This window comes from Caloenas nicobarica, chromosome 4 (assembly GCF_036013445.1).
Source record: "Caloenas nicobarica isolate bCalNic1 chromosome 4, bCalNic1.hap1, whole genome shotgun sequence".
Lineage (NCBI taxonomy): Eukaryota > Metazoa > Chordata > Aves > Columbiformes > Columbidae > Caloenas > Caloenas nicobarica.
The window spans coordinates 12,013,960-12,038,278 of record NC_088248.1 but is presented as its reverse complement, the minus strand read 5'-3'; the positions used below and the strand labels follow the sequence as shown (position 1 = coordinate 12,038,278).

At 37.4% G+C, this 24,319-nt stretch overlaps 1 protein-coding gene across 5 annotated transcripts in view; it reads left to right on the top strand.

The window, feature by feature from the left end:
• PDE5A (phosphodiesterase 5A) overlaps positions 1-24,319 on the top strand; it is a 137,234-nt gene that overhangs the window by 71,558 nt on the left and 41,357 nt on the right. For 3 of the 5 annotated variants that reach the window (XM_065633985.1, XM_065633984.1, XM_065633983.1), the window contains 2 exons: positions 13,994-14,576; positions 16,140-16,229. In XM_065633985.1, the coding sequence (XP_065490057.1) occupies positions 13,994-14,576; positions 16,140-16,229 (673 nt within the window). Of the gene's footprint in view, positions 1-781; positions 873-901; positions 1,054-13,993; positions 14,577-16,139; positions 16,230-24,319 lie in introns of those variants that run through there. The other 2 variants (XM_065633986.1, XM_065633987.1) reach the window with 2 other exon arrangements.

The window sequence follows — 24,319 nt, the reverse complement described above, 5'->3', positions numbered from 1 at the left end:
GAGTAGCACGTGATATGTTTTTTCCCTGCCCTGAGAACTATACAGAAATATGTCGAAGCCTCAGATAACATCAAATCTCTTCGGGAGAGCGGGTTATGTCATTACTTAATAATCTCAAAACAAAGTGCTGCTTTTGAAGAGCTCTGTCGCCCTGTGGGCTTGTCACCTTTGTGACATCTCGGCGGCCTCCGGAGCGGCGCCCCGGGCGGAGGGGCTGCTGGGTTAAGTGCTTGGGGAGCTGAGGAGCCGTGAGTGGCCGCCAAAGCCATATGCGGTGCATTTGAGGCCAGAGCTCCGCCCGAGCAGGGGGCCGCGGGGGTCCGTCCAGTGGGGCGAGCACCGGTGCCGTAACCGGAGCGCAGATGCTGAGGGGAGCGGGCTCCCGCGGCTGGGGACGCTGTGCTGCATGCACGCCGGGCTGCGGGAGGGAGAGAAGGAAGCGGGGGAGCGGGGCTGAGCGCGGGCGTGCAGCCTCGGGGGAAGGGCAGTACACACGGGATCGCCGCCCTTGCAGGCGCCTGCAGGGGCAGAGAGCCCGGCGGCAGCAGGGAACGTCCGCACAGGGCAGGGGTCCGCGGGCAGCCGGGCAGCTCCGGCAGCTGCGGCGGGCGGGAGGAGCGGTGCGGGCGGGAGCAGCGGGGCAGGCGGTGCGGGCGGGAGCAGCGGGGCAGGCGGTGCGGGCGGGCAGCGCTCCCAGCAGGGGGCAGCGCGGGGCAGGCACAGCCGGCGGGCGCCCCGCGCTGCGCTTCGGGGGCGGCTTCTCCGCGCTCGCCTTGGTCTTGGTTCTTGCAAAGACCTAATGTAAGGATCTGAGGAGCTCGCCTGGGCTTCTTCCCCTGGCTTGATATGCTGCCTTTTGGAGATAAGACGAGGTATTTGCTCACCAATGTCACACTTCAGCAGTGGGACTTCAAGTTGAAACCGAGTAAATTCAGCTATTTTTAGAAGTGGAGTCAGGTTTCCATTTTGAATATTTTCCGATAAACAAAGCAGTGGGGATGCAGAGCACAGGCGATCTGCAACTCCCACGGTGTATCTTAGTGGAGAGCTCGGGTTAGTAAGTCCTGTGGTTTGTTCCTCGGACACGCCGTCTCCGCGGGCTCGCTTCTTTCCGCTTCTCTCCTCTGCCTGAGCCGCTTGCACCATCTGCTCACCGCTGCTGATTTACTTCTTTCCCAAGTCACTTAGCAGGGATGGATGTATTCTGAATGAGGTTTTGCTGCTGCTCCTCTCTGCATGGGATGGGGCGGTAAGAAGAGAAATCCCCATTAATAATTGACTCTCAGCAAGCTAGAAAGCTTCAGGGGTCACCTGCTCTGTGGTGACCATCTGCCTCGCAGTTCTTTCTTCTGCTGCTTCTTCCTTAGGTTCATTTAACAGCAAAATAATAAAAATGCCTTTAAAGAGGTCTTTTAAATGTTGGGGGGGGGGTTGTTTGGTTGTTTTGGGTGTTTTTTTGCCTTTTTTTTTTTTAAAGGCTATACGTAGGTGTAGGATGCATAGATGGGGAATTCTTGATATTCTCCAGAACACTAGTGCATGGTACATAACTGAAGAGTAGCTTGTTTGCCCAGGAAATAGGGTGTTAGCAGCTTTGAGAAGTAGCATTTTATTAGTTCAGCCTGTCACACTTCCTTTGGAAACTGGAAGTAGGATAGAATAAAAAGGAATGCTAATTAATAGTAACTGCTGTGTCAGATTTGTTTTCCCCATGGAGAGGTTTGGTCAGTTTTGTTTTTTGGTTTTTTTTGTTGGTTTGTTTGTTTTTTAATGCTAAGACAGTTTTATGTTTGTGCACATCTGAAATAGGCAGGATTTCGCAAAATACAATTCAGCCATGTCTCCATGATGCTGGTGCCTCTGCATTTAGAGAAGGTTTTGCAGAAAAACTGTTGACTTTGAGTTCTTGCTTGGCAACAATTCTGTGATGTTTTTAAAGTGATGGAAACATTGCATTACTTTCAAAATTCTCTGCTGTCTTGCATGAAATGTTTGGGATTTTTTTTGTCCGTTACTTACTGTACAAACAGAAAACTATAAATATATCATAAGGAATACTTTTATATGTAAGTTTGTATTTTAAAAGACACACGATGAGTTACTTTACTGTATGTTGGTTCAAATTTTATGCACTAAAATTATATCCTGTAAAGCTGAGCAGTTTCAAATAACTGATGTACTTTGTTAAAAGGTTTCATGTTCTACATTGTAGTGTTATTTTGAAGCCTGAAAACAAAAAAACCCTAAAGTTTAATGCCGTGCTTTGTTTTAGTTGAATCTTTGTACAATCACAATACATTGAACAAAGACTATGCTGTTAATGTTTTGTTACTTAGCATTATATTTACTTTGTCAGGTAAAAGCAGTGTACCTTGAACTAGTTTCAACTGTTTTCTAATCTTAATTTACTGCTTCTCATTTTTTGTTTTTCTTCATACTGTGTCAGAGTTCTCACGTCCTAAAAGCAATTGACCAAGAAGTTAGTTTATTTGGTACCTTAGGGAGCACAGAGGTATATCGTACTTTACATTGTGAGGCATAATGCTCATGGCAAAATAGAGTTTCTGTATTTGTTTCTCAAATATTCGTACACAGGAATGGGAAAAGATCACCAGCTCAACCATTTATTAGAGACTAATACAAGCCCTTTCCACTGATAGTAATGAGCTTTGAATCAGAACCTAATTTATCATTGCATTTTGTGATAGTTATTAAGTAATTTATATTTTTTTCTTTGCAATTAATCAATTCCCACAGTATTTTATACAGTAGTTCTTTTGGTAATTCCCACAAAAATTCGGTGAATTAGGTGTCTAAATAATACTTATAAAATAAATGCTTTGGGTGGTCTTATGCCTGCAGATTTGGTTTGTTGGGTTTTTTTCCTCTCCTTTTTTTTTTTCCCCAAGTACGGGAGTCACATCATCTCATACAGTCATTGGATAGTTAATCTTGTTCCATTTTGGATAGGTCAGTCTGATATTAGTATCTGTTTTCATGGGTTAAATAAATAATATATTTTCCGGCAAGGTGGCACTTTAAAATATTTTTTTTTTCACAGTTAGTTTGTATTAACTATTGCTCATAGCATGGGCGTGACAACTGTTAGTGTCACTAGACTCACCAATCCATATTCTGGATTCTTGGGGAGAAGGGCTGCAGGTCATCTACTTAACAAATTTGCACCTGCTTTCCTCCTCTCCCCTAAAATATGTTGTATAAGATAAGTACATAGAAATGGCTTACACTTTGTATTTTGATCCTGCGATGTGTCGAGGTTGATAGCATTGGCAGGCAGGCCACATTACTGCCTTCCTCAAGTCTTTGATGGCCAGGTGGACTGACATATTCTGAGATAAAAGCATGTTGATTGACTTCCACCTGTACAGTGCAAGGTTGCAATCCTACAAGCCTGTAATCCAGATGAATAGCTTTAAATTTATCCCTCCTTCCAGTACATTAATAAACTGCGATCCCATGAGTAGGAAGCTACAGAATCAGTTATTTATTACTTTATTTTGTACCAGGAAGACAAGTGGTATACGGAGATAATATGAATAGCTATTATCCATGAAGTGTTGTTACAGTATGAGCAAAGTGCAGAACAACAGAGGGGAAATGTTGTCACCACCACACTCAGCAAAGAGATGCATTTGGTTCACTTCGTGATTCAGTTGCTGGTTCACAAACCTGGCTGGAGAGTTTGTTACTGCACACTTAGAGGTTCAAGAGTTCCTAAACGCCTCGCTCCTACTAAATTTAAGCTATTTATTTTATTCCTTTTTTCAGCTGCTCTTGTTATTTTTTCCCTTTCAAAGTTTTAGAATTGTCTATCATCTTTGTGCTTCCCAGAAAGCAGAAACATTTTGAAGTAAAACAATTCTACTTTTAGATTGTGTCATGTGTTTACTCATACTGTCGTTAAAGGCTCTTTGTAGATGCTACAAGTATAATTTTTCTAACTAGATGTTATAAAGGCATAACCTGCAGCCTTTTTTTTGTCACAAAATTGTACTGCATTTATGGCTGAATCCATTACCCTTTTTGGCTTCCTGAAGTTTTATCTTTTTATGTTCCTTTAAAAAAAAGTCCATGCATTGTCACGTTCAAATATCATACTTATTTTAACAGTCTGCAGAATACTTACGTATTTCTGACTTCCTGTTTGTCCCTACTACTAAAAATATGGGAGTGATTCTCTCTTAGTCCTCTTTGCGATCAGAAGCAGCAGACCGCCAAAACAGCTACTTATTCTCCTCTCAGTTAAAGGCAACTGCATTATTCCAGGCAATTTTTGTCTCATTTCCTAAATGTATGGCATGATAGATACAAATAATTAAGCCAAGTCTTGTATGCCTTTCACTGGAAATAAGGTTATCTTGTTACAAATACATCTTGGCTTATTAGCATGGTTGGGAAATATTTACAAATGAATTAAGGTGGGGCTGTATTTGGAAAAATAAAAGTCCTTAACAGCATGGTACTTCATAGTGCTTCACTGAGGATTCCAGAAGTGGCATTTACTGGGAAACCGTACTTTGTTGGAATTCAAAGATTGCATAACTTGAATGTAACAATTACTTTTATTACTTTGGAAAAACTCAAGTAGAGTTGTGTTTGGTTTTGGTTTTTTGCCTTGTTGATGGCTGGTAGACAATCACTTTGTAATGTGCTTCCTGCAGTAGTAAATTACTTATGATATTTGCCTTCTAATCTTTGTGTCTAGAGGACGTTAAAAAAATTTCTTTCATTTTGAGGTGGCTATTTGATGTTTAATCTCATAAATATTACATGTCACATGCAAATTATGTCATTGTTTTGTTTGGCAATATATGTGTTCTTAAATTTTTTTAATTGAAAGGAAATTAATTTTTGGAGCAAATCAATGAAAAATCAGATTTTCAAAGGTAGAGCTATTCAAAATTTTCTGCACTGAAATGTGATTTGGCCTGTGTTTTTTCTTAAAAAAAAGATATTACTGACATGCACAAAATGAAAAAAAAATCCTAAATATAGACAGGTATGAACCATGTTAATCCCCAACATGACCTCGGTAAGTAGGCAGTGGGTTTTAAACTTCTATGATTGAAGGATCTCTTACAGTTTTCCAGTGGAGGCCCAGAATCCTATGCAAATTATTCGAATATGCTGAAAGGGCACTTGCTTTTGTAAGTTATCCTATGCAAGGCATTCACAAGAGGACAGCAGACCACTGATTCTTCAGACCACGGCTTGAAAACCACAGGAAGTAGTGTTGTTAGTGCAGAGATCAGAATATTTTCTCCTACTTACTTGGTTTTATTAGATGTTTATAGAGTTTTTCTGAGAACCAAGTAAAGAAAATAATATTTCTATGAAATCTTGCGAAGTTTTCTTGTCAGTCTAATGATCTCAGTAGTTGTCTTTCTTATAAATAATGTCATCATATCCTTATGCCTTTCTTGATAATTGCAAATAATTAAGACCATCCCAAAATATTTTAAACTCTTGATTCAAAAAGCATTCAGGAAGGTAAGGAACGTTACCCACATAATAAAGCTAGGTGTGTGTCTGAGTGTGGTGGAAACAATGTCTAAAACAGCAGTTCCTCTAGACTGAAGAAACTGTCACTTAGAAATGATAAGAAACCACTTACTAGCAACTTAAATCTTTAATTCTCAAAATGCCATAACCTGAACCCCAACACAGAATCTTTGGCGTGAAGATAAACTATTGTAATAGTTTAACTATAATAGTAGCAGATAGTACTGAGCAGCTACAAGACTGTGCTTTTGCTATGTACCATTTGCCCTAGGTAATACAGAAACAAACAGGCATGCACAACACGTTAATTAAAGTACAACTGGTAAACCTTAGAGGACAGGTAGAAAGTAAGATGGGGTGAACTCCTTTAACAGTTGACATCTCTTTTTGCCTTCTTTTGTTTCAGAGTAACTTTATTACCATATAACAGTACTTCTGATAATGCTAATAGGCATTTGAATTCTCATTTCCATTTTTATTGCTGTTCCTAGGAAGAGTTTAGAGAACAAGGTCTAAGTTTCTGGCAACTGGGAAGAAAGTAGAGTGGAGGCATACATTGCCAGGGAGATGGGGGAAATAATCAGAAAAAAAAAGTGCGACTTGTGGGTTGAGATAAAGACAGTTTAATAGGACGGCGAAAGAAGAGAAAATAATAATAATAATTATGATAAAAGAAAATACAAAAGAAGTGATGCACAAAGCAATTACTCATTTCTCACTGACCAATGCCCAGCCTGTCCCCGAGCAGCAATCACCCCCCTGGCCAGCTTTCCCCAGGTTTATATACTGAGCATGACATCATATGGCATGAAATGTCCCTTTGGCCAGTTTGGGTCTGCTGTCCTGGCTGTGTCCCCTCCCAGCTTCTTGACCACCCCCAGCCTACTCACTGTCAGGCCAGTATGAGAAGTTGAAAAGTCCCTGATGTGGAGTAAACATTGCTTAGCAACAACTAAAACATCAGTGTGTTATCAACATTATTCTCATCCTAAATCCAAAATACAGCTACTAGGAAGAAAATTAACTATCCCAGCCAAAATCAGGACACTGCATGAGGATAAAATTAATGGTATATCACCCATGATGTCTTCAGATCAAAGAAAGTACATCATAGCGTATGTTCATGCTTATTTGATTGCTAGATTTAATCTGAATTGTGTGGGAATACATGATCCAGATCAAGAATTACAAACAAAGCTATTTTAGAAAATACATTCTTCACTTGAACTAATATGCTACCACCTATTTTAATTTTCACCATTAAAGAAGAAGCATTTTGCTTTTGTCATGAATAAATATAATTAATAAAACCACAGACTACAAGCCTCTCTCTTCCTTACTGGCAACAAAACATACATAAATTTACATGGAATGCTTTCTCATCTATGATTTGAAGAAAGAAAAAAAAAAAAAAGGCATTAAATACAAAAGGAGCTATTTATGAAGTGCCAGAGGAGAAGCTCTACTCAAATGGCCCTTGTGACTAACGCAATGGTTGTAATTTCACATTAGGTCTGGCACTGAAATTATAGCCACAAAACATATTTGCTTAGTAAAAGATATATATTTTCTCATTTATTTGTGCATTATGGTGAACTCAGCCCTGCACAGAGAGCCATCCCAAAGCCTCTGCACCACTTAAGTCCTACTTAACCCCTATTTTAGGAATTTAAGTGGAACTGAAGTGGTGCCTAAGACTTACATGAGGTGTCCAGGCAGGTGAGAACTTAACTTTTAATCTACCTTGCCAAAGTCACTGACATTATCCTGTGGCTTTCCATGATAAAATCATTTGGTACGTCATAGGTGTTTGGTTTTGGGGGGTTCGTTTGTTGGTTGGTTTTTGTTGTTGTTGTTTTGTTTGTTTGTTTTTAGCTTGGAACAAGAAGTAAACATTTGGAGAAGAAATAAAGATCATGTTTTAGAATTTGACCTTCAGTCATTGTGGATTTATTCTGTCTTTCTTTATATTCTGAATATAAAGTCCCTTCTAGGGAGGAAAGCCTTCTTGTGAAAAGTTAAGTTTGCGGTATGGTTGTTAAAGAAAACATGAAAATAGCCGAGAATATCCTGTTACTATTAGTCCTCACAAATAATAAAGCAACCTCTGCCTCCTATTTTAAAAATAATATGAACATCAGACAAGATTAACATTATTTCATAGCTCTGAAAAGTTTTTATTCTACTCTTTCATGAGCATGGTTTGAATCAAGAATTAGAGTTCTTAATTTAGATTTGTATTCAAACAGAAGTCAGCTGGACCACTTGAATGTTTCAAGTTAAATGTACGCTTATGTATTTGACTGAGTTGTGCCAAAAAATTGACACCAAGTTTAAGTCATACTTCGTCTTCAAAAACTGTTTGCCTACCACTGTTGGAAACAGCATCTCTAGTAACTATAATTGGAAAGGGTTTAACGAAAAACAACTATTGTCTTTGTTAATCTGCTTTTTTAGCTGGTTTGAAAACACTTCTTTTACAGTCAGTTTACTGTTTCCATCTAATGGCCTTTATACAGTTTATATAAACCTTTCCATGGCCAGAAAGGAGACAAAACCACTTAGAACGCAATTATGAAATAGGAAGTACTGGAAAGAAAATGGGAAGGCAAGTTTAATATCCAAGTGACTTTGACTTTCAAACTCTTTTGTTAAAACTGAATAGTTTTCAAGTTGTTGCTTAAGCTGTAAATTATTTCTATGTCTAAATTATGTCAAGATCTGGTAAAGAAATTTGAAGACATCTAGTGGTTATTTTAGGGAAAGCAATTGAGAAAATAGGTATGAGACTTGGCTTGAAATAGTGTTGATTTCAACACTAGCAGGATTAGACCACAGGAATTCAGATACTCGAAAGCTGGCATTTCTTAGTAGAAAAGTTTGAATTGAATCCCTGCCCTGAAGTGTGTTATCGGTAACTGTTGGTTTGAATGAAAAATTCCACACAACTACTGAAACATTGCATACTGTATACATGAAGGATTTATGAGCAACACAGAAAATGCACGGGGAATTATTTGTTGTTTCATTGAAAGCCATTCATCATTCTGTACTTCTATGGTACAGTCATTATTATGCATTCTTTGTGCAAGATAAGACACAGCATACTATCATAGTTGCATTTCAGTAATACTTTTATGCTCTGGTTCTGCACATTTTGTCCAAAGATACCAAATACTTGCTGAATGGTCACACTGTCATGGTCTTACATATACAGCATGGTAACACGTGTGAGCAAGGCAATTATAATCTCGCTGTTACTCTTTAAACATCTTCATTGGTTTGGGTTTTTTTTAAGAAGTGTGCTGTGTATTTTGAAGATAATCACAATGAAGCAAAGATGGGTACAATAAATTATTTAATATTCCCAGTGTATGAGTAGAATAGTAATTAGTGTCAGGTCAGCACAGTTTGATAGAAATGGCTCAGGAAATAAAGCAAGGTTCTATTCAGGTCTCAGACCTGAGGTTGCCTTCAGGTCTAACTGTGACCTTCTGCATGGCCTGGCACAAGCCATGTCTCTTCCTTGTGCCTCAGTTTTCTCAGCCAGTGATTTTCTGGTTTTGTTGCCTATTCGTACTGAAAACTTCTTGCGTTAGGGACAGGTCTACTTTCTGTACAGTATTTAACAAATCAGGGCCAAAGAGTCTTAATTCCTCTGAAGTTTCTGAGCTCTCATGTAACGCAGGTTAATGTGTAGTTGCGTACAAGTGATTATAGAAGGAAGGATCACATAATCCCTTCTTTTTTTCAAATATTTTACCTGCTGTTGTATTTTCATCCTCTTCTCACCCCTATATCTTCAAAATTCCTCTCAAATTTTATCATCTCCTGATGAGGTCATCAGCCAAATTCAGTAGGCATGACTGTCATGCTCCTTTGAAATAGTGTTTTATAGAAGAAAGACTGGATTGTGCTGATAGAAGTGACTGAAAATGGTTATTTCATATTCAGCTATTCCCATTTATGATCTCTGGGATAAATTATAGCTTTCTCATAGTGCAGTGAAGGATGCACGCAGCACAGGAGGAATGCATGCTGATGCCTGTAACTCCTCAACAAGGATTGTTACGCTGGGATGGTGATGTTGCCTTGATTTTACCTATTTGTGTAGATCACTATGGATCAGTATCTGCTTCTGTTTAATACAGTCCTGCAACTTGTAAACTTACTTCTATAGCAAGTCTTGTCCTTACTATCAGCTCTTGAAAATGCCAATGCTTATTGATGACTATTGTCACAATTGTTTATTTCTTTCTGTAGCCCTTTAAAAATGACATCTTAGTCACACATAGCACTTGTTACTAATTTCCAGTAACATCACTTGTGGTTTAGTACGTGTCTGGTACTGGGTATCTGTTGAGCTAATTCTGTGCCGAGAAAGTAGTTGTGTTAGTAATAAAACTCTTTTTGTCATGCATTGTTAAGTAGGATTGAGTGTCAACAAGCAAATGCATGTCAAGACTTTGGCTGACTGGTAGACTTTAAATAGAGCTAGAATACATCGGTTAATGTGAAATGCTAGTTCTTCCATCCGTGCCTATAACCATGTGAGTAAAAGGAGCTAAATAGTTTCCTTGTTAGAAGAGCCATTCAGGAAAGGTCAGTGAACACTGTTCTTATTCCAGCTGAATTTGAACAGCTTTCCTGTTGCCTAAATGAAAATGCCTAAATGGTTTGAAGTTGAAAACCACACTTTAACCAGTATAGGTAAGGATTTGTTGTTGTTAACCTACAGAGCTTTTTTGAGAATCACACACTATGTTGTCGAGTTATTAGATCATCATCGAAGAGACATTAAAGGGGTCGGGAATATGTTACTCATAATTATGCAGCTCCACACGTAGTTCTGTTTGATGGCAAAGAGCTTCATAAATATTGCAGATGCCTAACACATAGTCGATCCTTATTAAAGAAAATGTAATTACTTTCATGTGAAAGATTTTACAGTTATGTTTCACATATCTCAGTAACCTCCACAAGATAGAGAAATTAATGCTTATTTTACCTAGTAAAAAGGAGAAAAGGTAAAAGCTAAATTATCTCATGGCCACAGTTTGAGAAGTGGTATTAGAATTCAGAATATGTTGTTCTTACTGATTACTGTTACTACACTATTAAGGCCAGGGGACATCATTACACAACACTCCAGAATAAATAAAATGACAGCTTTCAACTGACAATCCAAATTGCTGCTTTAGCTTTTGCTTTGTCCACAAGTGGTACCTGATTATTTTTCTGCCTTGCATCTTATATCAACACACCCATCTATGTAAACTCAGTGTAAAACAGAGCTAGCTAAAATGGTAGCATTTTATATTCTACTTTCCTCGTGTGCAAACAGATATTGCTCTAAGCATTGCTGGCACTCAGCAATAGTACAGGTTCAAACTACTGGACAAAGTACACAGCTTCCTATGCTTAAGCACTTGATGGTTGAAGAAAGCTCTCCATCTGATACTAGGTTATTAGAGTTACTTTTAAATCTTATTTTACTTTAATGCCAGTCCTTAATGTCAAAAAATCAAGTCAGCACACACAACCATGAAACTGGCTTAATTAATAAGCCTTCTTTGAAAACTATTGATTATTCTATACTGACCATCTTGTGTCTGAGGCTTTAATTGCACCTAGCTCATGTTTTCAGGTTCTTCTCTGTGGCCTTAGTGATAGATGATAAATTTTGTTTAGAAAAAGCTAAAATTTCCAAGTAATTTTCTTGAGGAGACTACAGTAAAACAAAAAGAATCCAAATATAACACATATGATAACAAGAGTTATCAGTACTGATTTTAGAGGTTGTACTGTGTTTACTTAGAAATTTTTCCTTTTTAAGCTTTTTATTTTTCTTAAGGATACTTTTGGTCATTTTCACCACTAATTTTTATTCTGTCTTCTCATTCAGTTTAATAAATGAAATTTTTAAAAGTTATCAAATGCTACTGTCTTATCTTGACTCTCACTGAAACAGCTTTTGCAAATGTGATATTGACCTATGCAAATTATATTATGCATTTCAGTAATACATGGTCATGGCCCCCACATTTAGTATTTATCCTGTTTAAGTACTATAAAGTAATCTTGTTAAAATCAAAGTTCTACAATATATTAATTGTTCTTTATGCTTCTTTGCTGCAATAAATATTTGGATGAGGTAACTCCACAAAATAATAGATATCACTGCTGTAATAAAGAAGGATCATTGGTAGTGTTTATTAATATACTTAAAAAATGGAGTCTACTTCCTTTAAAAATAATTAGCTAAGCAACAAACCAAAACTCTTTCAGAATAACAATGGAATTTCATTGTCTTCTCTGGCACCATTGTTTCCAGTAATTGGACTAGCTTTAGATTGCTGGGAAATTTATAATAGATGTTGATTGAGGTATATTAATGCTACAGCAAGCACTGTTCCAGGAGCTTCATGGAAAATGTAAAAACATGGAATGAAATCCTAGTCCTGCGGAACTCAGAGGCAAAATGCTCACTGCCTTAATTGTGTCCAACTTTTCATTCAGTGGTTTTGGACAAACAACAACTCAAGACTCATCGTCAGAAGATTCACAAATGTCCTATGTAACCACACTGACCCTTCAGCTGTGAAGACCTGTGGGCTGTGAATGATATTAACCGTGTATGTAAGGTTTTGCATGATCAGGACCACAGTACACAGAAGCCAAAATAAAGAATAGTCTATCATCCACTTATTTGCAGTTGTGTGCATAAAAGAAGAATTTGTGCTACATTGAGTGAGATTTACTTCAGTCAGACATAGTTTTTTGAGGGGAAAAAAATCACCAGGTAGCTCACACCAAAGTGGAATGGGTACAGTAAAATAATTACTTTCTTTTGCCCAGGTATTCCCTTTACTCTCACACTATTTCCTAAATAAATTCAGTTTTTTGTAGCATGTTTGCCTACAGTTGAGGTCTCCAAATGATACGTGATTGCAAAATCTGAAAAGTTCTTTCAAACCCTCCTAATAGAAGCCAAATAAGTTTCCTGTTGTGGATTGCTTGCTAATAAAAATAATGTGGACATTAGATTTTAAATGGTTACTTTGCTTTGAAGTAGCAGTTAATTGCACTTGTAGTATTGCATTCTAAAACATAGATGAAGCTGTCTGTAAGGAAAAAAGGCTACGTAGTGCTTTTCATATTTAACATATACTGATGCATGTAACCGATCAGCAGTTGACTAACCTGACTAATTTCCATGGCTTCATTCAGCTTCACTCTTGAAATTCCTGTGGTCTGCTGAGCAAATAAAAAATATCCCAAATTTAAAACCATGAAAGGTTTCCAGAAGATCAGACTTTTTAATAGGATTTTTGCTGTTCATAGGCCCATATATTATTTAATTCATAAAAACAATTTCTTCTGAGAGCAGATTCTGTGCTGTGAAGAATCCTCAACACTGAGTAAAGGAAATAAAAAGTTCTATATTAAAAAACAAACAAACACAACCAACCAAACAAAAAAAACCCCAAACACACAGATTTTGGACAAGAAAATATTATAGTGATAAGAAAAAAGTATACTCATGTTATTGATTATATGTGTGCTTATGGATTACTCAACACATGTTTTATGCAGTGAGGACATTATTAAGGTTGGCATCTAGTGTTAAGTTCATTTGAGAAACACAGTTAAATACTACAGATGTGTGACTTGTTAAAATTAATGGTAAACACTTCAAAAATGTCATTTTGGGGGTATTCAGTATTTTGGGTTGAGTTAGGCAATGAATTCCATCTGCAAAGAATGAAATAGGAGAAGTGCCCGTCTTTTCATTATTTCGAAGGGGTTTGAATTGGAAATACTTGTGTTTCTTTCTGACAGTTTTTAAACAAAACTTCTGTACTTTGAGTCAAAATAGTATTTTTCATCAACTCTGAGAGACCAGGGGAAGTTAATTTAAAAATAGTGGATAGGCAACATAGAAATAGGAGTGGCTGCAGTTGATTTGACAGAGAAAACTAAAGTTCAACATGATTTTTTTAAAGTTAGAAATGATCTAGAAAAAAACAGAATTAAACCAGAAAGTTTGTCTTCATATGGATGTATATAGATATATATATATATATAGATACAGATATATATCTCCATCCTATAGAGAAATCCAGATTTTAGAATGCGAAGAACCAGAACTTTTCAATCACAAAATTATGGTGTAAACTTCTCATCTTCTATATTCTGAAAGCCACAGCATAACTAGTCTTCCTCTGCCCTATTCAAGTATTTCCTTTAGGCAGAAATAGCTTTGTTTTTATAGGGCATGAAACATTACTGCTTAATCTAGGCTAAGTGCTGTGTAAAACTGAAGAATATCGATACAGAGGAGCACTAAAAGAACACTGTATGAAAAGGTTTAAAGTTACCCACTTTGCAGTGTCCTCTTCAAATATGTACTGGTTCCTGAGGATTTTTAACTTATGTCATTCACGGTATCGTTATTTTTGTTTCACAGAGAAATGGTTAATGCATGGTTTGCTGAGAGAGTTCATACCATCCCAGTCTGCAAGGAAGGAACCAAGTCCCAGAGTGAATCCTGTGATTGTCACCAGCCCGTCTGTGCTGAGACGACCAACTCTGGGACGCCAGCGAGGAAAATCTCTGCTTCTGAATTTGACAGACCCTTAAGGCCAATTGTTGTCAAGGACTCAGTAGGAGCAGTGAGCTTCCTCTCCGGCTCTGAGAAGAAGGAGCAGATGCCTCTGCAACCTCCAAGGACTGAGACCAGTGCAGGGGATCAGTGCTCAAGGCTATTAGAACTTGTGAAGGATATTTCCAGTCACTTAGATGTCACAGCACTTTGCCATAAAATTTTCCTACACATCCATGAGCTGATAGCAGCTGATCGCTATTCCCTGTTCTTGGTCTGTGAGGACAGCTCCAATGAGAAGTTTCTTGTAAGCAGGCTGTTTGATGTGGCAGAGGGCTCCACCCTGGAAGAAGCTTCCAACAACTGCATTCGCCTGGAGTGGAACAAGGGCATTGTGGGTCATGTAGCAGCTATAGGGCAGCCTCTGAACATCAAGAATGCGTATGAGGTAAATGGAGAAAGTTTCTCTTGAACAATTCTTGAAAAAAGGAAAAAGCTTTATTATCAGCTGATACAATATTGCCATTTTAATATATGTATTTGGAGCTATATTGACTTAAACCAGGCAAGATGCAAACCTGACACCACATATTTGGTTATAATACATGTATTATATATACATGCATATACAGAAACATGTAGCTATGACTAATGCTAGAGGAATGCTAATATCAAAATAAACTATGTAACTTTGACAGTAGCAGTCAGATTTTCTTACCCAGCTATATGCACACCAATATTTGTATTTCTAGCATCAGACACTTAGATGTGTATATTTCTGCTTGTATAGGGATGTAAGGTACTTCTGCACCAAAATGAACAAAATCATGAGTGTAAGTAATTGTCTGCAAAACCAGAGTCCTATAACTAAAAATACTTTGAAGAATTTTATCATATCTAAGGCATGAATTGTAGGAGCTGAATGAACAAGAACAGGATGAGGGTTTGAACTGTAAAGATGTCTCCCAAGTGAAATGATACTCTGTGATTTGAGTCCTCTAATACAAGGCTAGATGGAAAAAGGAAGAGAATCCAGCACTGGAAGAGAACATCTCTTACATCTCATCTTAACATCCCTTCATCCCAGGCTCTCTGGATATGCTGATTTTGTGCTTTGAATTTAGGGATGATGGGAATTTTAGTGAATTACTTAACTGATTAATTAACTAATTAATAAAGGCATACAGAACTAAAAAAATACCACTTCTAATTGATCATCTCTCACTTAGTATCTGAGTATGTTTGCAGAATTAGGTACATTGCCAAGTAGATTTTTTCAGAAGTAAAAAAGAGCAGTATGATTTCATATGGCTTCATTTTCAAACACTTGTTAGCTGTCTGTGTCTACACTTTTGCTAAGTATGTGTTTCCAGCAGGACATCACCTGTCCTTATATTTCAAAAGTTCATTCTTGAATTGAGACCATCATGCTCCACTTGAAACCAATTACTAGAGAAAGAACAGCAGCCTTTAAAAATAGTCTGACTTATTTTGGTCTGATTAAAACCAAAACAAAACAGAGTTTTATAACAATATTCAGCTGGGGAAAAAAAGAAACAAGCAATCTCTGGTAAAAATAAAAACACTAATTGCATTCATGAAACTTTGTTTCTCTGTGGCCATATGTCTTTTGGTATATTTCTGTAATTTCTTCTTGATTTCTGTAATTTCTTCTTGATAAAAGCTATACTAGGGATTGTTAGTCCATGTATAAATTTGTCATAATGATGGTCTGGGTTCAAGGAAGGAGTCTCCCAGGGTTTCAGTTTTTTGGTTCTTCCTGGCAGTTGTATTTATCCACAGGCACTCACATTCCACATAAATTCTTTTTGTTGTTGTTTTAACACATGCTGATAGTAGTATATACAATTATCAGCTAGTAATGGAACCTTTGTTATCCTGCATAACAGTTAAGTAAAATATTGTACTTTTCTTAACCTTTAAACCAGAGATGAAAAAGAACTGGTCTTTAGGCAAGTACTCAATGAATTATCTTTTTCTTTTGTATCAGGATCCAAGATTCAATGCAGAAGTCGACCAGATCACAGGGTATAAGACTCAGAGTATTCTCTGCATGCCGATAAAGAATCATAGGGAAGAGGTAAGTTGCAGTATTGGGATCACTTCATGTAATACTGTTTCAAGCTATGCTAATTCTTTAAACTTTTATTAGCTGTCAGTCATTATCTTACGGTATAAAACCATCTCTTTTTTTAAAGAACTGCTTGTGTTTGCTTGGACTTTAATTTTATCTTATCTAGTTCAGTAATGTAAGCCAAAGGCAATTATCAAGAAGAGTTTAATCCCAGACACAGGTAAAATATATGTATTTAACTCTAGCAGTGCTGTTCCTGGTTTCTGGACCAAGTATCTGTCAGCACTAAAGTTCTCTGCACACTTATTGGCCTGAGTGCCCACTCAGTCTGCATTTAAGCGTTACTGTACTTCAGCTTAGCTTGTATGTATTTTCTTTTCTTCAGACGACACAAACTGGGGTTTATCATTGTCTAAAACGCTGGTTTTTACATTCTGTTAACTCAGTTCATAAGTAATAAATTAAGAAACATCAAGTGCTTAACATCAGGCATTGAAAAACGCACGGTGTTGATGTGATTCAGAAAAGGTATCCACAAGTCATATAGCTGAAATCACTCCTAATTAAAACCATGTGAATCTGCTCATTGAACTCTTGCACATATCTCCTGTCCATGCTGCTTCTCACAGAAGTTCTCCCTTCCTGTCTGATGCTGTTGCAGTAGGAAGAATTCTTGTTATGAACTTAAGACATCTTCTTGCTCTGAGTAGTTCCAGAGTAAATTCAGTACAGTCAATGAAAGTCAATGAATGGAAAAAAGTGAGGTGCACTGTTTTACTTGTGGAGTAAGTAAGGGATTTTTTTTTTTTATCCTGAATGTAGTAGCTTTCAGGCACATTACCAGCTCTTAGAATACTCAAAATATAAGGCTCTCTACAGAGTGTGTCAGAGCTTTAAGATGGAGATTTTCTGTCCCATAATTCCTTTATTTTTCAGAGTATTTATTGCTTGCTTCCGGAAAGCTCAAACTCCAATACACTGCCAAGATTGGTTTGAAGACATCATACCTTCCTTTTCTTGCTCTTCCATCTTTTACTACTCTTCTGGAATATGTCACCTTGACTCTTGTATTAGAGGACTCTCACTGCACTGAACCTTTTTTTATTATATAAATGGATGAAACTCTTGATTTAACATGTTTGTTGAATCTTACTCTAGCTGACCCAGATGATCAGCCATGATTTCCTTTCTTCACATACTACTAATTTTGGTTTGAAACTTTTTTTCAGTTCTTCTAAGGATGGCACTTGATCCTCTCCTACTCCCATTCCCACTTAAAAGTCTTTCCCTTCCTAACCAGCAGCAGCCACTCCTGGCCCTGGGCCAGCTAATGAGCAAAGCAGATGTTATATGAAGAGCTTTCAAGGGCCAGTGGTCCATGTTAGGCTGCTGCAAGGCTTTAAATTTCACCCAAGACATCACATTTTCTTTTTGTTGAATGGAAAAAATGCTATGTTCTGTGTAATTTGGATTAGAAATGAATTACAAAACCTTGGTGGCCAGGGAGCGTGAAAGTGCTTACTTCTCACCGGGTCCTGATAGTAGGTGGGGGAAGGAATGAGAGCTGTAGTCTGTTAGTCCAATACACCATGACTTACAGGCTGAATAAACCTGCAATTGGCCGTATCTTCAGCTAGCTTTTTACTCCGAAGTGCATCAGCAAGCGGAAATGAAGCAGGTATGTGTTTATTTTGAAAAGTTCAGCCAACCTGAAGTTTGAGGAGAGTGTTATGCTCTACTCATATGCAATAATTTGAAGGGGCTAAACTATAAGATTTCATATAGAAAAGAACAGCACTTTTTAATTTTTTCCAATCTTAAAGTCTCTACCAGAAGGCTTTTCTCCCTCTTACGACGACACATGGCTGACATGTTTCTGGACAGATTGGTGTCAGTGAATCAGTCTTTAATTTGACGTTTGCTTTCTGCATCTGCAGCTTTTTCTTTTTTTTTTTTTCCTTTTTCCTTTTTTTTTTTTTTTTTTTAAAAGCCCAAAACAACAAAACCAGAATACTAGCTCCTCCCTGTTAATAAAAAAAAAAAAAGTCCCCAAAGCCCCGCTAGCAATATTGAGGTTAGTGAAGGCTGCCTTGGCCCAGGATGTCAGCAACCCCAGTCAAAAGACAATTCTGGAAGGCATCCAAAAATAAACACTGAGAAAGAGAAGCAACTGGGGATTTCTGTTTGTTTGTTTAGTATTTGTACTATTTTTTATAACAAAAGAGTCAGTAATTGAGAGGAAGAAAATCTCATGCTGATTATGAAATCCTCTGGGCCTGCTAAGTATGGAGATTTTTCCACTACACGTTTTTCACATTTGCCTATATTTCCATGAGGCATGTGAGAAAGTGAAGTCTCACTTAAAAATAACAGCCAGTAAGAAATTCCACAGATGAAAAGAAGAAAACAGTTTAATTCACAGAAGAGCTCATAAAAAGGACCCAGGAACTAGTAGTAATAAGAAAAAAGCAGTGCAATATGAGTATTTTACCTCTGCACAGATGTGCATGAAAAATGGAATTATGTTCACATTAATGGTAAAAGAACTTTTCTCAATCCCCTACTCAACCTATTCTTGCTGACAGAAATGCCACAGAAACATTGCATTTCAGATGCAGAAAGTTCTGCTGATTGTGTCCTATAAGATCAGATTATAGAGGCTTGTACAGTGCTAGCTTTATAAGGATTTCTTATTTTCTCATGAAAAATTACAAATGCAAACTGACTGAGTTTTACATCTGAGACTTCGGGGGCTTTGAACAAAGTTCTGATATCTGTAAACCCCTGCTGCACAATGTCTAATAACTAAACAGAAATTCCTTCCATCCTATCATATGACAAAAATATTGCTACGTGATGCTTTCTGGCATGCAAGACTCTATCAATTTCTGGTTATCTCCATTGAAGAAAACAAAAAAGAAAGACCTTGGGTAATCTGAATTGTATTCTACTTTAAAAGAAAAACAAAATGGTTCTAAGTCAAATCATTTAGTCATCTATTCCTGTATTTAAATTTGTCATAAGGTGAAAGTGAAGCCATAGCAAAGACTCCATTTTGCTCCCAGAAGATTTTCTCTTGTGATTCTTCTCTAAAAGCAGATAACTCTATATGGTTATTTAGACATTAGTAGGTAAGACTTGCTACTTGGGTTATCAATGTGGATCAGAGACCACATAAAAACCTTCAAAAGAGATTAAATTTTTATCCTCAGTCGTACAAAAGCCACCAATGAAAAGTTACTATTAGCCAGCTTGTACCACAGAGTTACCAAGAGGAAGCTGGTATTGATAGCCACAGGCTTTAGCTCTTAACACTAACCATTTCAGTGCTACCGTGCTTATACAGAAATCAGGGCTTCACCACTACTGGCAGAAGACCTGAGCTTGTGGCAGTTCTGCATTGTGTATCTCTAAAAGCAGCTTTTCATTCCAGGTGTGTCCTTAAACCTTCAGTTTTTCAGAAGATCCATACGGTACTGATTTGCCTTCTAGAGCTCCTGTAATAAAGTCACTAATGCAGTGGCACTGTCTTCTGATTTTGTTTGGTCGTGGATTCAGAGACCCAGAAAAAGGACTACAGAAGTTGTTGCAAATTATTATCACCTCAAATTTCTCCATATGGTTTTGTAGACATTTGTAAACAACTACTCATTTTGACAAAATTTGACAGAACTGCATAGAGAATGGAAGTCCTTAGTTTAAACCAACTTGCAGAGTTATCCGAAGCTGATACAAGACTCATTAGAACTCTCTAAGTGGTTTGGAGTATCTGTAGAATGGACAGTCTCTGACGTGCAGAGTCATCACAGATGCTGTAGAACGTCTATAGGAATGTCATTGTTTTCTGTTATTTCTGCATCTTTTTTTCTTTCAGCTGAGCAAAATTATTTCTATAAAATTGTATTTCAGTTCGATTTCTACTAAAATCTGTAGGATTTGCTCATATATAAACTTTTAGCTGAATTAACTGAGACCTATGCCCTGGGTTCTGAGCATGTGAGATTGAACTTCCTACTAAATGGCTAAAGAAATGTTCTATTCTGGCAATGCTCACTCCAATTCTTTTGTTCATTGTTGTTACCTTTGCCCTGTCTCCTGTCACTGGGATCTCTTCCCAACAAATCAGGGGTGCTACTCTATTTCCAACAGCCTTTGAAAGTATCCTGTTGAATTTTATTGTATAAAATGTGACCAGGCATGTTACTGTTAGCCAGCTAAGTTATTTTCTCCCACAGTGAAAACTTCAGGTATAATACACCAAAGTCACTGCCGTATAGCGTAGAACTAGCCAACCTAACTTTAAACAAACTAATTCAAGTTCCAATAGCAGGCTTGCTGCAGGATTATGGAGATCAGTAATTTGCTTCTTGAGTGGATTTTCAGCTTATACTGAGACGTGTTGTAGTATAATAGCTAGATTGCTGGAAATCATGCAGGCTACTGTTGGCTTGAATGACAGAACAGGATGTGAAAGTTTTGTTGCTTAAAAGGGAAGGTCTGTAAATACAGTTCCATCCCTGCAGGATAATTTTATAAGCCTGAATCAAACCTGTACAAGAGCAGGAGAGCAAAGTAAGGTTAAAAGCACTTTGTCTTCTCAAGTGGATATGTTCCCATCTTAAGATGAGATAAAAGTTCAGTTTCCCTCTTCCTATTACCATTCTTTGGCTTAATGTCATTTTTCTTCAGGGGCCAGCAAAGTAAATAAAAAAAAGCATATCTTCTTAGGAAGCAAAATTATATTTTTAAGTCAGCTGAAGTAAGAACCAACTAAAAAGTGCACTAGCTGCCTGTTGAGCTGGAACAGCTTTCACGGAGTTAGGCCTGTAATCTTGATGCACAAAAAAATCACAGCATGAAACAACCCAGATAAAATTCAGAGCACAGTCATCAGTCATCATCTACTGGGAACATTCTAGGTAGCTGCTACTTTTAGAGGCAGGAGACAGCTATCACAAGAAAATAGTTAGCAAAAATTAAGCCCTCTGATAATTAGAAGAAATCTCTCCTTGTCATGTGGATCGGGCTTTATTAAATGGCATCACTGGTACAGATCAAGAAGAAAGGTTACAGAACAAGTGCCAGCACTGGAAGATTACCTGTGTTGCCAGCATGAATATAATACAGAAGCTGGCTTCAGATGTGGTAAAACAGGCATGGATATTGACTCAGTAATTGTTGGAGGTTTCCCCACCCTTTTGGGGACCGGAAGTAAGAGAACAATTCCATCATCAAAATTGCTTTTTGTCTTCATGGTGTATGTCTATCTTATGTGATCTGATCCAAGAGGAATTTTTCCAACTGACTTTGAAGAAAGCTGGACCACTAAGGTCCTTCACATACAGCTTGTTTGGGTTTTTTTTTGTTTTTTGTTTTTTGTTTTTTTTTTTCCTGCCCACTCCTCATACATTTTCAATACAGGAAACCTGTTTTAAGGCTCTTGTTAGAAACTGCATGACTATTATAGTTGTACCTTGTTCTATGATCCCACCTACCTAGTCAGACTGAGGGTAAAGTTCAGGAGAAGGAGCGTGTAGCACTCAACACAAGAGCTCACTAGCTGTGTTAGGCTTTAGGCCAAAAGCTCACAAGTATCAAAATATAAGCAGATACAAATTACTTCAGTCTTCCCTCTCCCTTTGTCTTGGTTTTCTTCAGTTCGGAGTACTACCTTATGCTTTTCTAGTGGTCATCCCCTCTGATAGTTGTTTTTAACCTCTTTCTTTCCTACTAGTTTTGTCTTGGGTGACCAAGAAATACACAGGATAATTCTGTAGGCACAGTAGAAGAATGACAAGATATGAAATTTAAGTATCTTTGCTTTATTGCTACAGGACTCAACTTTCAAAAAACCTCACTTGGTACCTGACTGTTAGAGAATTAAAGACACATAAAATATTGGGCCTGTGCAACTTAAAAAACATATTTTTGTTAGACTGGACCAGTGCCTTCATGAGCAAGTATTTGAGGGATCTGTCATTTTTTTATTATATTCTTCAAGCTTCACAGACAATTAGCTTTATCTCAGATATGTAGATACATCTTGTCTATTGCCACAAAGATTTCACACTTTTAATGTACCTCTTATCTGAGGAAGTTTTCTGTATAGGTGAGCTCAGAGCAATTAGTCACCTTTGATTCAGTTTTTCTGCGGGTGTGAAAATAACTCCCAGATAGAGATCACAGATCAAGCCTATTGTTATTTCACATTTGTTTACAGTAACTTTAAATATGAGTATTTGGGTTTCCTACTGTGCCTAGTATTCTCTAAAATGCAGGCATATGTTCTTCATGGCCTAAAATGCTACCATATGATTTACTTTCGTCCTAATTACATAATTACTTTAGTAACAGGAACAGATCCTCTTGAGTTTCTTACATCTTCTCCTAATTACCTGGTGGCAGGCAAGACTCCAATGGCTAAATAATATCCATCTGAGGCGTTTCTCATTACTGTCTCTACACCACATTTTACAGAATTTAGTGAAGTTCACTGGAACTTGTATTGGTATAAATAAGGCCATAATTTGGATCAGTTCAATTTTTTAAAACTCTTTATTTTGTATGAAAAAACGGTACATACTACAAAGTTTTCTTTCAAAGCTTAAAAAGTCACTGAAACAACAGGAAAAAAAAGGGTTTGCATCTGCATAAAATATTTATCATAATCAGATCTAAAAATGACCATTTCTCTTAGAACATGTGCCTGTGTTAATATATGAGAAACCTGCAGTGATAATAAAGGGAGCCTAAATAGTCTTTTTACTATATTAATATAGTCCTTTTAGTGTTTTCATATAGCTTTTTTAAGCACCACAGGCTTTCCTTTCATGGAGAGGATGTGTTTACACCAGATGAAAGTACTCACCTTTTGGATGCCTTAAAAAGCCTCTGATTTCATTAAAGGTGTCTTAGCTCATGCTGGATCAAAACTGAAAAAAATAAAAGGAAAGAAAATAAATACCCACAGAAGACAGTAGTATGAGAAAAGACCTAACGATTAATCTGTGCACATGTAGGTTAACATAAAAGCATATTGACTGATTTAAAGGATTTCCTTACTATTCAGTCTGCTATAGAAGTATATAAGGCTAATTGCACAGTTCTTACAGTAAGAAAGTCCACTGGATAAGAAATATTCCTCACTGAAGTAAATGAGAGGTTGACTGTAGGGAAAAACTGGCTTGTATGGAACAGACCTGACAGTTAAGCTTTATTTCAGACAGACATTTATGAGCCTAAAGTTGTCAGTGATTCATGCTGCAGAACAATGACCTTGTTTGTAACATCAGTCTTTTGGGAATGCTAGGCTGAGAGATAGTAAATTGTCTTCTTTTCCGTTACAAAAATAATACTGCTTGTATGCCTTCCATCAGTTTAGCAGTTACAAATTTAATGATTAACAGTTACGTCAAACTTTTTAAACATGCACACCACACAGTTTTCTTCTGATATTGTTTATCCCAAACAAGCAAGATAAGAAAAAATGCCATCATTAACACCTTGTACTGGTCTTACACTACTTTGATCTCAAATAAAGGAAGTTCTTAGCAGCTTTGTCACTCATTTGTTGTAAATATGCCAAAAAACCCTGAAAATAATCAAAAGCTTTGCATATACTTTATGGCTTCTTACCATGTACTCTTTCATGTCATTGTACTCAGCTATGTGTGCTTCATCTGTGCTAGCACTGCACAGCAGATTTATTGAGTTCAGCATAAGATAAGACCCAGCCGTTTAAACAGATGAATGTTCTAATTGTAAGGAAGTGCAGGGGTTTACTGAGTGACTTCCAGCTCCTCCAAGTTTCCAGCCTCCTTCTCCTCCCTCTTGCTCTGCCTCAACCTAAATCTATTCCAGGTGCTGCTAGTGGCTATTCAGCTTGATACCATCAACTGTGGGCTTCATTTCTGAGTACCAATATAAGTAATGGGTCAGACATAATTGTCCCCACTCTCCACTTTGCACCTTCCTCAGAAGGTGGTTTGGTACTTTTCTCATCCATCCTGATGAGCAGCATTGGATTCACCACCTTATAGCTCCCGTGCTTAATATCAATTACAGAAACCTGTCAATACTCACTAACAACATTATTT